The 16289-nt window shown below is 42.1% G+C and overlaps 2 protein-coding genes and 1 long non-coding RNA gene across 10 annotated transcripts in view; 1 reads left to right on the top strand and 2 right to left on the bottom strand.

The window, feature by feature from the left end:
* Positions 1-4425, bottom strand: part of PPCDC (phosphopantothenoylcysteine decarboxylase) — a 50895-nt gene extending 46470 nt beyond the window's left edge. For 3 of the 5 annotated variants that reach the window (XM_070762639.1, XM_070762638.1, XM_070762640.1), the window contains exons 1-5: positions 4150-4310; positions 3056-3226; positions 2876-2971; positions 1937-2065; positions 1447-1615 (exon numbers count right to left, since the gene is read on the bottom strand). In XM_070762639.1, coding sequence (XP_070618740.1) covers positions 1447-1615; positions 1937-2065; positions 2876-2971; positions 3056-3226; positions 4150-4230 — 646 coding nt within the window. In that variant the 5' untranslated portion in view covers positions 4231-4310. Of the gene's footprint in view, positions 1-1446; positions 1616-1936; positions 2066-2875; positions 2972-3055; positions 3227-4149 lie in introns of all 5 variants that reach the window. The other 2 variants (XM_070762641.1, XM_070762636.1) reach the window with 2 other exon arrangements.
* LOC139173098 (uncharacterized) overlaps positions 1-16289 on the top strand; it is a 29209-nt gene that overhangs the window by 7228 nt on the left and 5692 nt on the right. For 2 of the 4 annotated variants that reach the window (XR_011559972.1, XR_011559973.1), the window contains one exon: positions 1856-1938. This is a non-coding gene — a long non-coding RNA (uncharacterized lncRNA). Of the gene's footprint in view, positions 1-841; positions 925-1855; positions 1939-5288; positions 5428-16289 lie in introns of those variants that run through there. The other 2 variants (XR_011559974.1, XR_011559976.1) reach the window with 2 other exon arrangements.
* SCAMP5 (secretory carrier membrane protein 5) lies at positions 7345-15390 on the bottom strand. Its single transcript, XM_070762642.1, has 6 exons — positions 15371-15390; positions 14554-14682; positions 12171-12327; positions 10381-10482; positions 9655-9772; positions 7345-8374 (listed from the first exon to the last, which is right to left on the bottom strand). The coding sequence occupies exons 1-6, from the start codon at positions 15375-15377 to the stop codon at positions 8180-8182; spliced, it is 708 nt and encodes a 235-aa protein (XP_070618743.1). The 5' UTR covers positions 15378-15390; the 3' UTR covers positions 7345-8179.

Raw genomic sequence — 16289 nt, 5'->3', positions numbered from 1 at the left:
CTTTGAATTGTGACCGGAAACTGATCGGCAGCCAATGCAAGAGAAGGACTGCACTAATGGGATTGGAAGGAATGGCGCAGTAGGTAGAGTGCTGTACTGCAGGCCACTGAAGCTGACTTGTAGATGTGAAGGTCAGCGGTTCAAATCTCATCACCGGCTCAAGGTTGACTCAGCCTTCCATCCTTCCGAGGTGGGTAAAATGAGGACCCGGATTGTGGGGGCAATAGCCTAGCTCTGTTTAAAAAGTGCTATTGCTAACATGTTGTAAGCCGCCCTGAGTCTAAGGAGAAGGGCGGCATAAAAATCGAATGAATGAATGAATGAATGAATGAATGAATGAATGAATGAATGAATGAATGAATGAATGAAACATAGAATCATAGAAGACTGACGGCAGAAAAAGACCTCATGGTCCATCTAGTCTGCCCTTATACTATTTCCTGTATTTTATCTTACAATGGATATATGTTTATCCCAGGCATGTTTAAATTCAGTTACTGTGGATTTACCAACCACGTCTGCTGGAAGTTTGTTCCAAGGATCTACTACTCTTTCAGTGAAATAATATTTTCTCATGTTGCCTTTGATCTTTCCCCCAACTAACTTCAGATTGTGTCCCCTTGTTCTTGTGTTCACTTTCCTATTAAAAACACTTCTGAACCTTATTTAACCCTTTAACATATTTAAATGTTTCGATCATGTCCCCCCTTTCCCTTCTGTCCTCCAGACTCTACAGATTGAGTTCATGAAGTCTTTCCTGATACGTTTTATACTTAAGACCTTCCACCATTCTTGTAGCCCGTCTTTGGACTCGTTCAATTTTGTCAATATCTTTTTGTAGGTGAGGTCTCCAGAACTGAACACAGTATTCCAAATGTGGTCTCACCAGCGCTCTATATAAGGCGATCACAATCTCCCTCTTCCTGCTTGTTATACCTCTAGCTATGCAGCCAAGCATCCTACTTGCTTTTCCTATGCCCGACCACACTGCTCACCCAGAAATCACTACCCCTAAATCCTTCTCTTCTGAAGTTTTTGCTAACACAGAACTGCCAATGCAATACTCAGATTGAGGATTCCTTTTCCCCAAGTGCATTATTTTACATTTGGAAACATTAAACTGCAGTTTCCATTGCTTTGACCACTTATCTAGTAAAGCTAAATCATTTACCATATTACAGACCCCTCCAGGAATATCAACCCTATTGCACACTTTAGAGTCATCGGCCAATAGGCAAACCTTCCCTACCAGACCTTCCCCTATGTCACTCACAAACAGATTAAAAAGAATAGGACCCAGAACAGACCCTTGTGGCACACCACTTGTAACCAGTCTCTGCTCAGAATACTCGCCGTTAACAATAACTCTCTGATGTCTACGCTTCAGCCAGCTTGAAATCCACTGAACTATCCAATGAATGAATGAATAAATAAATAAATACCGACCTTCATCACCACAAACCAGTTTCTTCACTATGCAAGGGATCTCGACGTAGCCGAATTCTTTCAGCTGCCCCACCTGCCGAGCCGTGATGGGGTGCTCCCACATAAGGGTGTTCATGGCAGGGCAGAAGAGCAAGGGTTTGCTCACGTCCCAAGCACGGACGACGCACGTCTGCGGAGAAAGTCAAAGCCTTAGGAGAAAAGGGCCACTGGTGGGGACCACAGAGGGAATACAGTCATAACCTTGGACAGAGGAAGGGAGGCAGTATCCTTCCCCTGGAGTGGGGTGGGGATTTTGCAGTATCCAGGACCCAGATTGTTGGGCAAGACGCTGACTCTTTAAACCACTTAGAGAGGGCTGTAAAAAGCACTGTGAAGTGGCATATAAATCTGAATGCTGTTTCTATTGCAGGTTATGAAACATCAGCTTACGACACGTTTTAATGAGGAAAAGCTGGGATTAACAATGGAGTGCCTCACTCCAGCAACTCACCAGTAAGTTGTCACAAATGCCATTTGCAATTTTGGCAAGGGTGTTTGCATCCAGAGGAGCCACCAACATGAGGTCAGCCCACCGCCTCAAGTCAATATGTAGCACAGGGTCGGTGCGCTTTTTCCACAGCTGAGGACAAGACACTGCTGTAATTAATGCCATTCACCCAGCATGCTTAATCTCACTCTATACATACATACATACATACTTATTGATTGTTTTGATTTGATTTGATTTGATTTGTATGCCGCCCCTCTCCGTAGACTCGGGGCGGCTAACAATAGTAGTAAACAGCATATAACAAATCTAATGTTTAAAATAATTAAAAACCCTTATTTAAAACCAAACATGCACACAAACATACCATGCATAAATTGTATAGGCCTAGGGGGAAAAGGGTAGTTCAGTTTCCCCAAGCCTGATGACAGAGGTGGGTTTTAAGGAGCTTACGAAAGGCAAGGAAGGTGGGGGCAATTCTGATCTCCGGGGGGAGCTGGTTCCAGAGGGTCGGGGCCGCCACAGAGAAGGCTCTTCCCCTGGGTCCTGCCAGACATTGTTTAGTTGACGGGACCCGGAGAAGACCGACTCTGTGGGACCTAACCGGTCTCTTGGATTTGTGCGGCAGAAGGCGGACCCAGATGTATTCTAGTCCGATGCCATGAAGGGCTTTATAGGTCATAACCAACAAATACAGTTCAAGTGACTAAGCTTTCCTACTGATCTTCCTAGGCTCAGTAAAACAAGCCCAGAACCAATCAAGTTATCACAATTCAAATAGTGCAAAATATAAAAAAAATTGTTTGCTGCTAGCCTCCAAAAACAACTAAATGCCTGCAGTTAGAACATATTAAGCTCATTCTACACAGTTTGTGAATCGGGCTACAAATAAAAATTCCTTCACCCTAAAGGAAAAGCTAAACCTGTTTGAACGATGCTGACCTGCCATTCATCAGAGTCAGTGTAGATTCTTACAGGAATCTCTTCAGGTTTATAGAAGTGTTTTGCATTTTTTGTTGTCACCACCAAAACTTCCAGCTAAAAGGGAAAAAAAACAGTGGTATGAATGAGTGGTCCCTAAAGCGGACCAATGAATTAAAACAAAAACAAAAATCTGCTCACTCCAGGTATCTTTAGAAGCTCTGCCACCAAAAGAGGCAACTTTAGCGCAGCCACACTCCCAGTTACCCCAACCAGGATGTGGGCATTATTTTTTGAAGCCATGGGGCAGATTGGTGGGGGAGGAGATGCCATATTCTCCATGATCAGGCCCAGACAGCGGTCCTTTTTCACCTGCAAAACAAGAAAACATGAGAACTACTGCTCCAAATTAAATGCCTCTGTACTGCATTTGGTCAACTGCAGGACGTACTGGTTAGTGTTATGCTCCAAAGCTATGATCCACCTAGGAAACGTTATGAGGGAGATGGAGAGCATATATATATATTACATAGCATATATATATTACATAGCATATATATATATTACATAGATATATAGATATTATTTCAGATAGATATTATTATTATTATTATTATTATTTATTACATTTGTATGCCGCCCCTCTCCGGAGACTCGGGGTGGGATAGATAGATTAGACAGACAGACAGGATAGATAGATAGATAGACAAGATAGATAGACAGACAGACAGACAGACAGACACATAGACACATAGATAGAGATGATGATGATAGATAGATAGATAGATAGATAGATAGATAGATAGATAGATAGATAGATAGATAGATATAGACACATAGAGATAGATAGACACATAGAGAGAGAGAGAGAGAGAGAGAGAGAGAGAGAGAGAGAGAGAGAGAGAGAGAGAGATAATTAGATAGAGAGAGGGGGGAGGGAGAGAGAAAGAGAACGAAAGAAAGAAAGAAAGAAAGAAAGAAAGAAAGAAAGAAAGAAAGAAAGCTCCTCCAACTGTGCTGCAAACCCAGCTGTTTCTCAAATGCCACATGGGGATTTTCAGTGGCAAAAGCGCAAAATCCACCCAGGCCAATTTTTATTAGCCCAAGCACGGAACCAGAAAAACACCGTGGATAGTGGAAAAAAACCCCAAGTGAGAGCCACGTCTGAAAAGACTCGATCTTTGGCCAGCCACGAAGCTTCATGGAGGGAAGTAATCGCTCGTTCTTGCAGGTTGGCCTACCTCATAGGGAGGGTTTGGAGTGAGGGGGGGAGGGAAAGAGAGATGCGGACTTGCCTTCAGCTTTCCTTCCCTTCGAAGGCGAACATACGTGTCCCAGTATAATGCTGCAGGATCCAATCTGGGTCGGTATAACATATAAAATTACATATTTAAAAAGGGAAGGGGGGGAAGCGATAAGGGTACACAACCCACGATCAAGTTCCGGACGGCGGATGTCAATAAAGACCGTACCTTCCCGCTCTTTCTGGATCATAGGCGGCTTTAAATGGTCTCGACTTCCGTTTCCTTCCCGAAGAGCGAAGTGATTGACGATGGTACTTCTAACGCCTAGACGAGCTCTTCTGACCAACACTTCCGGGTAAAATAACCATAGATTGGATTCCTAGATTCATACGTACGCACTCACTCACTCGCTCACTCCCTCTTCAGGAGGATGCATTGCAGGCAAACGGTGCCCAAACTCAGAATTTTAGTTTTTAGTTTTAGAATGCAAACAGCAGAACAAAAACACACTTTGATAACACAATAAGATAAGATACCCTAATTTTAAGAAAAATCCTAGATTTGTTCAAAAACCCTATCCAGATTCCTAAGAGGTCAGTAAGGGACGAGTACAAGTGCACTAGACTGCCTTCGGTCCCCTGTCATATTGCTCTCCTATATCTCCTCTACCTTTCTTCTATTCCTATATCTTCTTTTCTATTCTTTGTTAGATATATTTTACTATGAGTATCTCCTCTATAACCTTCATCATGTATTTTACTATGGGTATATATATACCCACTAAAACCCTCATTGTGTATTGGACAAAATAGATAGATAGATAGATAGATAGATAGATAGATAGATAGATAGATAGATAGATAGATAGATAGATAGATAGATAGATAGATAGATAGATAGATAGAAAGAAAGAAAGAAAGAAAGAAAGAAAGAAAGAAAGAAAGAAAGGCTTTCGTGATGCCAAATTTGCTGGAAATCCACTTCACGTTACACATTTTGTAACTTGGAAAGACTAAGCAACGTTTTTCAAACTTGGCTGTAGGTGGATTTTTAACTCCCAGAACTCCCCTGCCGGCAATTCACTACCACGTACAATCCTGCGTGTTGACATCCCTGTTTGTGGTCTAACCGTCTGCTACAAAAATGAGGAAGAGGGCGTTTTTATTGATACAGCTTATTTTATTCATTAGTTTCCAGGTTGACACCGTTTCATCAGGGACAGACATGGAACAATTGTATAATCACACGTGGTCGGATGCTTTAAAATCCCCCCTTCCTTTTTCCCACTGAGATTATCTATTTGAAAAAAAATAAAATAGATTGCACAGTGAATTAGATACAGCGTCAGGATCGTGATGGCCACAGCTACTCTGTGGCGCGATTCTTTCTCCACCTACGGAGAATGGAGGAGTAGACCTCTAGAGTGCTAGAATAAAAGGAGCCCATTTTGGAATCGATGAAAAATATACAGACCTCCACCTCTTCTTTAGAACAATGACAACGTTTGGAGCTTCTGCTGTCAGACTGTTGCAAATCAGCACAGTCCGGGGATGAAAACGCTACCAGTTCGGCCCGGTTAGGGTGTAGTAGCGGCAGACGTCAGTGGTTTACGGAACCGGTAGCAGCATGAGGTTCCGCCCACCCGCTAGAATAACGCCATTTTCTCTTTTTGTAACCCTCTGTGCATTCGAGCGGAGCCGGAAAAACGTGTGTGAAGCATGCACTTCCGAACTGGTAGGAAATGTAAGTAGATTTCACTCCCTGGCACAGTCCGAAAAATAAAAGCAGTCTAAGAATCGGAAAATGTACAGGAGTGTTTCTCCCCCTTGTTGAAAGTTGAAACCAGTAGTGGGTTGGTATTGATTATTATTATTATTATTATTACTATTATTATTATTATTATTATTATTTATTAGATTTGTATGCCGCCCCTCTCCAAGGACTCGGAGCGGCTCACAACAAGGAAAACAATACAATGAATACAAATCCAATATTTAAAAATATTTAAATACGGGTGGGGATGGTGCCCCGGTAGTGGCCGCCAGATTGCGCCGATCCTATGGGTGGCGCCATCTTTTTTCTTCAATTTTTCATATTTCTGCTTCCTGAGCAGGTGCAGGAGCAACGTCTCGCGAGGGCGCATGCATGGAAGCCATAAAATCGCCAAAATCTGACGCTTTCGTCCCCTTGTGAGATTTCAGTGCATTTTGGCTTCCTGCGCATACGCAGAAGCGAAAACACACTGGGACACATCGGTAGCGGCGGTAATGGCAATCCACCCCTGGTTGAGACGTTTGGATTTCAACTTCCAGAATTCCAGTTAAGAGGTTTTCTTGCAGACGTTTCGTTACTAGGTAACATCATCGTTTCTTGATGTTCATCTCATCCCCATCAACACTGTCAGAGCACTGACAATGTTATCTAGTTGGCTCAGGAGACGTCTGCAATAAAACGTCACCAGGCTCAGAGAGGCACCAAGGGACACTCCCCTCCCCATGCTACTTTAATTGATGTCCCTTGGAGAGGTTTGTACAGAGTTGGAAGGGACTCTGTAGGCCATCTAGTCCAACCCTTTGCCCCAGCAGGAGACTCTACACCAGTGATGGCGATATTACACCAGTAATATCATTAACTTTGATAAATCAAGAAAGCGTAGATTCATAAAAGGTGAATTTGTTCAGACCGAAAGGAAGCGACCTAGGAAGGGAACAGGATAGATAGGATGAAAACATCCAAGGTGACGGCGAACCTATGACACGGGTGCCACAGGTGGCACATAGAGCCATATCTGCTGGCACGCAAGCCGTTTCCCTAGCTTAGTTCCAAAATGCAAGTGTGTGTTGGCCAGCTGATTTTGGCCTCGCACAGAGGCTCTGGGAGGGCGTTTTTGGCTTCCAGAGAGCCTCCCGGAGGGGAAGAGTGTTTTTAACCTCGCCTGGCTCCAGGGAAGCCTTTGGAGCCCGGGGAGGGAGAAACACGAGCCTACTGCACCCACCAGAAGTTGGGAAACAGGCCATTTCCGGCATCCAGAGGGCCTGTAGGGAGTGGGGAAGCTGTTTTTGCCCTCCCCAGGCATTGAATTGTGGATGTGGGCACTCGCGCATGTGCGATAGGATGCGCAGATGCTCTTTCGGCACCCGAGGGAAAAAAGGTTCACCATCACTAGAGAAGGATGTCTTGGCTTCTATCCAGGGGTGAAATGCTACCAGTTCATCCCAGTTCCGGAGTACCAGTAGTGGTGCTGCCGGTGGTTTGGAGAACCGGTAACGACGGCCGTGCGAGGCTCCGGCCATCCGCCCAGACTTCGCCATTTTCTGTTTCTAACCCTCGGTGCCTGCGGAAAGCCTCCTGGGCATGTGCAGAGGGTGAAAAAAGCACGTGCTTCCAAACCGTTAGGGGAGGTAAGTAGATTTCTATCTTGATAAGCACGGTCTTTCCCGGGAATGTGGAAACAAGCCCATATTTTAGCCAGGTTTCTAGCTGCCGGGGTTATTGCTGTGGCTTTTAGAGAGAGGAAGAGGAGGAGTGAAGGGTGAGGAAGCGAGCAGTCCACTATACCGCAGGGAGAATCGGCGACCGTCAAGAATGGGTGAAATGCGCCAGGCCTTCCCTCTCCTAGAGGCGAAGACCTCTTCCCTCCTGCGCTCTGAAAAATCATGATCACCAGAAGAAATGTCAAAAAACACCACCGTACAGTTTCACCAAAAATAAAAAAGGGAGAAATGAGCACACACACACATACACACACGCACACAAAGAGGCACCACAGCACAACACAACTGTCCTGCAGGGCAATGCATTTCTTCGGAGGAGGAGGAGGAGGAAGAGGAGGAGAGAGAGAAGACATCAGAGGAGGCCCAAGGACGGGGACTCAGGAAGAGGAAGAAGAATCGAATTCGGAGATTTTCCTCGTGGAAACGTCTCTCCCGCCATCTTGCCACCTTCTCCCGGCGACGAGATGGCGAAACCTACGCTGGATCCCCGCACCCTCAACGCGCGCCTTCTTCGTTCGTTCCTTCCTTGCCCGCCTGAAGCCCAACATCTTCTGGGGTTCGCATCGGACGGGGCTCCTCCGGACGTCTCACATGTCGTTGGGGTAGTTATAGTTAGGGGTGGCGGAATACTGCGTTTCGTGCTGCATCATGGCGTTTTGAGCGGCGCCCACGGCCACGTTTTGCGCCGCCTGCTGGACCTGAGGGTTTTTCCAGGCGCCGGTGGTCCACTCCTCCTGAGCTTTGCTGAAACTGCCGCCACTGCCTCGGTAAAATTTGTGCACCTGCAGAGGAAGAAGAGGAGAAGGGATAAAGCCAGGCTGCCTCTGCAGCACTAAGAATAGAGGAGAGAAGAGTAGGATAGAGCAGTGTTTTTCAACCAGTGTGCCGTGGCACACTAGTGTGCCGCGAGACATGGTCAGGTGTGCCGCGAAGCTCAGAGAGAGAAAGAAAACAAGAGAAAGAAAGAGAAAGAGAGAAAGAAAGAGCAAGAGAGAGAGAAAGCAAGAAAGCAAGAGAGAAAGAGAACAAGAGAGAAAGAAAGCAAGAGAGAGAGAGAAAGAGAGGGAGGGAAGGTGGGAGAGAGAAAGACAGAGGGAAGTAGGGAGGGAGAGAGAAAGAGAGCAAAAAAGAGGAAAAAATGAAGAGAGAAAGAAAGAGGGATGGAGAGAGAAAAAAAGAGGAAGGGAGAGAAAGAGGGAGAGAGAAAGAGAGCGAAAGGGAGGAAGAGAGAGAGAGATTTTTTTTGTCCAAACTTTTTTTAGCCACCCCGCCCCACTCAATGCACCTCATGGTTTTGTAAATGTAAAAAATGTGCCGCGGCTCAAAAAGGTTGAAAATCACTGGGATAGAGAATAGAATAGAATAGAATAGAATATATGGAATAGAATAGAACGGAACAGAAAGGAACATAATAGAATGGAATGGAATGGAATAGAACAGAACAGAAAATATGGAATAGAAAGGAATGGAATGGAACGGAATAGAATAGAATAGAACAGAATAGAACAAATAGAAAATATGGAATAGAAAGGAACATAATAGAGTAGAATGGAATGGAATAGAACAGAAAATATGAAACAGAAAGGAACAGAATAGAATAGAACAGAACAAATAGAAAATATGGAATAGAATATAAAGGAACAGAATAGAGTGGATTGGATTGGAATGGAATGGAACACAACAGAACAGAACAGAAAATACGGAATAGAATAGAAAGGAACAGAACAGAACTTACAAGCGGGTAAGAGCTGGGAACATTCATAGCACCTGGTTAGAGCTGGAAAGAAACTTACTCCGAGTTCAGAGTATAAGATGCACCCAAATTATCAGCCTCTTTTAGGGAGGAAAAAGGTGTGTCTTATACTCCGAAAAATACAGTAGGGGTGACCGACAGCTATTCATGTTCCAGCCGGCCGGACTTGTTATCCTGCGAGATAAACTTTTTGCCAGGGTTGCCAGCATTCCTAAAAAAGGAATCGTTTGCGTCCACGTCACAGGGTCAGTCGTGCTTTATACGTCCACAAGTATAAAGGCTCTCGGTGGATAACTCCGGTTCTCTTACCATACTGAGAGCAATGAAGGAGAACACCGACATGGCCGTGAAGAGAACGGTGGGAATGAGCATCACCACCGCTGAGCCCACGTTGGTCCCAAAGAAAGAGATCGCTGCAATCCAGCCACTGTAGCAAATGAAAAAGGGAGAAAAAGAGAAGACGACATTTTAGAGAATTTGGGGGCATTTACCAAATCCATCAGAAAGGTTTCTGCCCATCTTTTCCAACCGGGAATTCATTGCCGGACTCAATGGTGTCAACCCCTAACCCCCAACATTTCTCCCTTAGACTCTCCACGATTGACCTCTCCAGGTTCCTAAGAGGCCAGTAGGGGGCGTACATAAGTGCACTGGTGTGCCTTTCGTCCCCTGTCCAATTGTCTTTCCTTTCTCTCACTTATCAGATATATTTTCTTTCTTTCATATATCCTCTCCTCTAAGTTCACTTTACCCTTATATATATTACTCCATGTCTATTTTTCTTCCTATGTATTTGTGCATTGAATGAATGAATGAATGAATGAATGAATAGAATAAAATAAAAATAAAATAAAATAAAATAAAATAAAATAAAATAAAATAAAATAAAATAAAATAAAATAAAATAAAATAAAATAAAATAAAATAAAATAAAATAAAATAAAATAAAATAAAATAAAATAAAATAAAATAAAATACTGGGGGAAAACCACCGGATGAGCGAAACTATGAACCAGCAACAATTGTCCCACTTACCAAACTCCCCAGCCGGGGATGCCAATGGCTTGGATGATGCTGATCACCAGCTGGGCCATGAAGGTGAAAAAGAAAGCCATGAAGCTGAAGGAGCTGTCCGTCCTAAAAGACAGAGAAGGGAGGGACCTTCGGCTCAAACCTCCCCAGCTTCCGGAGGAGTGGACTTCAATTCCCAGAATTCCCCGGAAGAGGTAGAGGCGCAGCAAGGATTCCATGGTTCCTGCCATCCAATTCAGGTTCTCATGCAGTTCCCTGTGGCTCAGCTTTGTTTTTTACTTTTATTTTTATTATTTTATTCACAAAAAAAACCAGTACAGCAAATGAGATTGGTGTGCTGGATTTTGTATCACAATATCACAAGCCGAACACTTCCCAAGCGTCTAGGACTGTGTGATGTATTATTATTATTATTATTAGTAGTAGTAGTAGTAGTAGTAGTAGTAGTAGTAGTAGTAATAGTAGTAGTAATAGTAGTAGTAGTAGTAGTATTAATATTATTATTATTATTATTATTCACAAATAATAGTAACATACAGCAAATGAGATTGATATGCTGGATTTTGTATCACAATATCACAAGTTGAACACTTCCCAAGCGTCTAGGACTGTGTGATGTATTACTATTAGTATTATTAGTATTATTATTATTATTCACAAATAACAGTAATACACAGCAAACGAGATTGATAAGCTGAATTTTGTATCACAATATTATAAGTCGAACACTTCCCAAGCGTCTAGGACTGTGTGATGTATTACTATTATTATTATTATTATTATTATTATTATTATTATTATTACTAGTATTAATATTAGTAGTAGTAGTATTAATATTATTATTATTATTCACAAATAACAGTAATACACAGCAAACGAGATTGATATGCTGGATTTTGTATCACAATATCACAAGTCGAACACTTCTCAAGCTTCTAGGACTGTGTGACGTATTATTATTGTTGTTGTTGTTGTTGAATAGAATAGAATAGAATAACAGAGTTGGAAGGGACCTTGGTGGTCTTCTAGTCTAACCCAATACCATTTTAGACAAATGGTTATCTAAATTGTTCTCACCGTCAGAAAATTTCTCCTTATTTCCAGGTTGAATCTCTCCTTCACCAATTTCCATCCAATATTCCTTGTCTGGCCATCAGGTGCTTTGGAAAACAGCCTGACCCCCTCTTCCCCGGGGCACCCCCTCAAATATTAGAATATTGCTATCATACTTCCCCTGGTCCTTCTCTTCGCTAGACTATCCATGCCCAGTTCCTGCAACCGTTGTTATTATTTAATATTACTAGGGGAGTGGAGGTTAGCTCCCCTGGTAAGAAATAAAAAATAAATCAGAAATAAATCAGAAATCAGAATAAAGAAATTATTATTTGCTTGCCTGCTTACAAGGTGTAGAGATTGCTTAAGCAAGCCATCTTTTCCTAAGCTGATATTCTCCCCAAGTAGCAGGACTCTAAAAAAAAATCCCAAGGACGATTTAACAAGCTCAGTTGTGACCTTAATTAGTTGATTAGATCTCTCTAGTCATCTCCCAACTCCTGCCTGAAACTGACCAAGCCTTAATCAGTTTCTCACCAAAAGCTTTTGCTGTCGGGCTGCAGTCCGGTTTGTTGTCGGTGCTCACACATAAATGTTTTAAAAAAATATATATATATTAGTTTATCAGTGCCGTGTTTGTGAATGGTGGCTAACCCAGATAATCACTAAACAAGGACGGGTTATAAAGAAGTAGAAAAAGGAAAGAGGAACGGAAGAGAAGACCCCGCCCTAGGACTTACTTGAAAGCTTTGTAAATGGGTCTAAACCAGCAGACGTAGGAGCAGGGCGTAAAGAGAATGAGCCAAAGGATTGCCAGTCCAAAGTTAGTGGCTCCACCGCCTCCAATCAGCCATGCGAGGCAACCGATCAGATTGACTGCCAAGGTGATGCTATTCACTGCAGACAGAGTTGTGCAGAGACAGAGAGAGAGGGAGAGAGAGACAGATAGACAGAGAAAGAGAGATAGAGAGACAAAATGAGAGTCAGAGACAGAGAGAAATGAGATAGAAAGGGAGAAAGACAAAATGAGAGACAGACAAACACAGAGAGAGAGACAGAGAGAGAAAGAGGGAGAAAGAGACAAAAAGAGACAGACAAACACACAGAGAGAGACAGAGAGAGAGAAAGGTAAAGAGACAGAGAGAAAGAAAAGAAGAAAGAGAGACAAAATGAGAGAGACACACACAGAGATACAAAGATAGAGACAGAGAGAAAGGGAGAGATACAGAGAGAGAGAGAGAGAGAAAGAGAGAGAGAAAGACAAAATAAGAGAGAGAAGAGAAAGAGAGACAAAATGAGGGATACAGAGAGAGAGAGAAAGGGAGATAGAGAGACAAAATGAGAGTCAGAGACAGAGAGAAATGAGATAGAAAGGGAGAAAGACAAAATGAGAGACAGACAAACACAGAGAGAGAGACAGAGAGAGAAAGAGGGAGAAAGAGACAAAAAGAGACAGACAAACACACAGAGAGAGACAGAGAGAGAGAAAGGTAAAGAGACAGAGAGAAAGAAAAGAAGAAAGAGAGACAAAATGAGAGAGACACACACAGAGATACAAAGATAGAGACAGAGAGAAAGGGAGAGATACAGAGAGAGAGAGAGAGAGAGAGAAAGAGAGAGAGAAAGACAAAATAAGAGAGAGAAGAGAAAGAGAGACAAAATGAGGGATACAGAGAGAGAGAGAAAGGGAGCGAGAGAGAGAGAGAGAAGAGAAAGAGAGACAAAATGAGGGATACAGAGAGAGAGAGAGAAAGGGAGAGAGAAAGAAAGACAAAATAAGAGAGAGAAAAGAGAAAGAGACAAAATGAGGGATACAGAGAGAGAGAGAGAGAAAGGGAGAGAGACAGAGAAAAAAAGAAAGGAGAAAGAGAGACACAATGAGAGAAAGACAGAGAAAAAGAAAGTGAAAGAGAGAGAAATACACAGAGATAGAGAAAGAAAGTGAGAGAAGACAAAAAGAAAGAGAAAGAAAGAAGAGAAAGAGAAAAAGAGTGAGAAGGAGGAGAGAAAGAGAGAAAGACAAAGAGAGAGAAAGAAAGTGAGTGGGAGAGAAAAAACGAGAGAGGTGGGGAGAAAGAGAGAAGGAGCAAAGAGGCAGATCACACAGCGGGAGATAAAACAGAGCTCACCGAAGAGCTAGAAATACCGCAGTTCAGAATCTAGATGAAGAATCCTTTCCCATTTCTAAGCTATAGAGTTGGTCCTCAGCTTACGACCATGGCTGACACAACCCCCCCCCACCCCCAAATTTAGATTGCAAAGTGAAACACTCGTTAAGTGAGTTTGGTACTGTTTTACGACCTTTCTTTCCACATTCGTTAATTGAATCACTGCAGTTGTTGAGCTAGTAAATGTGGCTGGGACGTGAACCTGGCTTCCCCATTGACTTTTGCCAGGTCAGAAGGTCACTAAAAGGGATCCCATGACCCCTTTGACCATCACAAATGTGAGTCGGTTGCCAAGTGCCTGAGTTTTGATCACGCGATGGCCATAAGTATTGAAAACGGTCTTCACTCGCTTTTTCAGTGCCGCTGTAATTTGGAACAGTCACTAAATGAACTGTTATATGTCAAGGACAGTTGTGACAATTCTTAATCAGGTCCCCACATAACCCTGCCTGATTTTACGACTTTTTTTTTTGTAGTGGTCATTATGCAAACATAGTGGTCATAGACAGAATACCGATGTTCCTTAATATGTTTTTTTTTAATATGTTTTAGAGGGAGAAATACAGTATACAGTGTTCCCTCGATTTTCGCGGGCTTGAACTTCGCGAATAGCCTATACCACGGTTTTTCATAAAATATTAATTAAAAAATACTTCGCTGGTTTTTTCTGTACCATGTTTTTTCCCGCCCGATGACATCATAGGTCATCGCCAAACTAATATTTTTTGCAAATAAATAACAAAAAAAATAATTATTGTTAATAAATAATTATGTTTATAAATATCAGAATCATTTACTTCCACATCTCTACTTCATGGAAATTTGACTTTCGCGGGTGGTCTCGGTACGCATCCCCCGCAAAAATCGAGGGAACACTGTATTCTCTCTTTTTTTCCCTCTATCGCTTTTGTCAAGTTGATTTATTGCCCTTCCCACCCGTAGACCCTCCACTCACACATCCAGAGGTAGTAGAGACGCTTGACCGTGGTCCTGTGAAGGGGTGGGATTTCCTCGTCAAAATCCTGGTAAAAGCACGGCTTCAGGGGGATGAATCGGGGCAGAGGGGGGAAATTGTTCACTCTGTCTGCAGGAAAAGCAACAAAGTCATTTTTGGAGGGGTTGCCATTCTGTCTTCCCAAACAGAAAAGCGAGAGAGAATCCTGGACAGATTAATGTAAGAACAAGAAAAACAACAATAACATTCCGCATGCATTTTTCTGTCCCTATTGTTGTCTGTGTAAGATGTTTGTCTGATTTAAGACAATGTACAATACAAGATTGATGTAAATAAGTATGAAACAGATGCTAAGGACTATCTATCTATCTATCTATCTATCTATTTATTTATTCATTAGATTTGTATGCCTCCCCTTTCCGTGGACTCGGGGCAGCTCACAACACAATAAAACAATTCATAACAAATCTAATAATATACAATTTAAAATTTAAAATAGTTAAAAAAACCCATTTTTAAACAAACATACCTACAAATGTACTGTGTACTGTCTTTTTAAATGTACATATTTTCAATATTTTCTTCTTAAAAAAGAAAGAAATGTTAACAAAAACTTTGAAGTTCCCAAATTTTACTTGAAGCGTCAATCCTTTTGCACAAAGGATTTTTTTGGCCTTAATTTCTTTAGATTTCTTTTAATAACCCTTTAGTTATTTATAAAATAACTCAAGGTGTTAAATGTACCCAATACTCCTCCCTCTTACTAATTTCCGCATAATTTAAGATTATCATATAAAGGAATTTATCATTCACTTACCTCCCATGGTGTTTCCTTGGCTTTAAAGTGTTGTGTATTGCGTGAAAGAATTATATAAAGGAATTTATCATTCACTTACCTCCCATGGTGTTTCCTTGGCTTTAAAGTATTGTGTATTGCGTGAAAGAATTATCAGGTCACCACCGAAGCTGAAGTAGAAACAAAGGGGTGGATAGTGTCATTATAAGTGGGAGTGCTTGACTTTTTAATAATTGGGGATTTTGGTTTAATTGGATTTAGGACATTGTTATATTGTTTTAGGGCATTGTATTATATTGTTTTCTTTTATATGCTGTAAGGCACCCCGAGTCCTTGGAAGGAAGGAAGGAAGGAAGGAAGGAAGGAAGGAAGGAAGGAAGGAAGGAAGGAAGGGATTTTGGCACTAGAGGTCATTAGTTTGCTTTGTACCCCTGGATATTTTTATGGCCTCTTAGAGAAACTAGGCTGGGTAAGACCACACCTGGGATACAGCGTCCAATTTTGGTCACCACCTTACAAAAAAGATATTGAGATTTTGGGGGAAAGTGCAGAGAAGAGCAACTAATGATTAAAGCCACTTGTCTCCAATTGTATAAAGTCTCTTGCTTGAGCAGGGGGTTGGACTAGAAGACCTCTAAAGTCCCTTTTAGCTCTATTCTGACTATAGGTAGACAAAGCCATTTCGTCGATGGCAAACTGTTATATTTTGACAAGCTACTAAATTATAACATCTAACCTATTGCAGTTCTCTGGTGCCATATTATGGTGGTTTTAGTATGGTTTTACCTTAATTTTTTACATTTTATCCGGCATGTTCTATTGCTCATATGCAACTCTTTAGAGAAGGACAGATTGCACAACTGGGATCAGGGCTTGTAACTCGGAGGAAATGAGATATGTCTCTTAGTAAAGCTATTCCAGGTCTTGGGTGAGTCTGCTT

The sequence above is a fragment of the Erythrolamprus reginae genome, chromosome 10 (assembly GCF_031021105.1).
Source record: "Erythrolamprus reginae isolate rEryReg1 chromosome 10, rEryReg1.hap1, whole genome shotgun sequence".
NCBI classification, from domain to species: domain Eukaryota; kingdom Metazoa; phylum Chordata; class Lepidosauria; order Squamata; family Dipsadidae; genus Erythrolamprus; species Erythrolamprus reginae.
Note: the sequence above shows the minus strand (reverse complement) of the source record. Positions and strands in the feature narration are given on the sequence as shown.

What these genes read in the sequence shown, in the direction of transcription:
- SCAMP5 (XM_070762642.1), bottom strand. An exon ending in CCCATTTACAAAGCTTTCAA is followed by an intron (nt 10,483 to 12,170) that starts GTAAGTCCTAGG and finishes TCTGTCTTTTAG; the next exon opens with GACGGACAGCTCCTTCAGCT. An exon ending in ATCCCCGGCTGGGGAGTTTG is followed by an intron (nt 9,773 to 10,380) that starts GTAAGTGGGACA and finishes CATTTGCTACAG; the next exon opens with TGGCTGGATTGCAGCGATCT.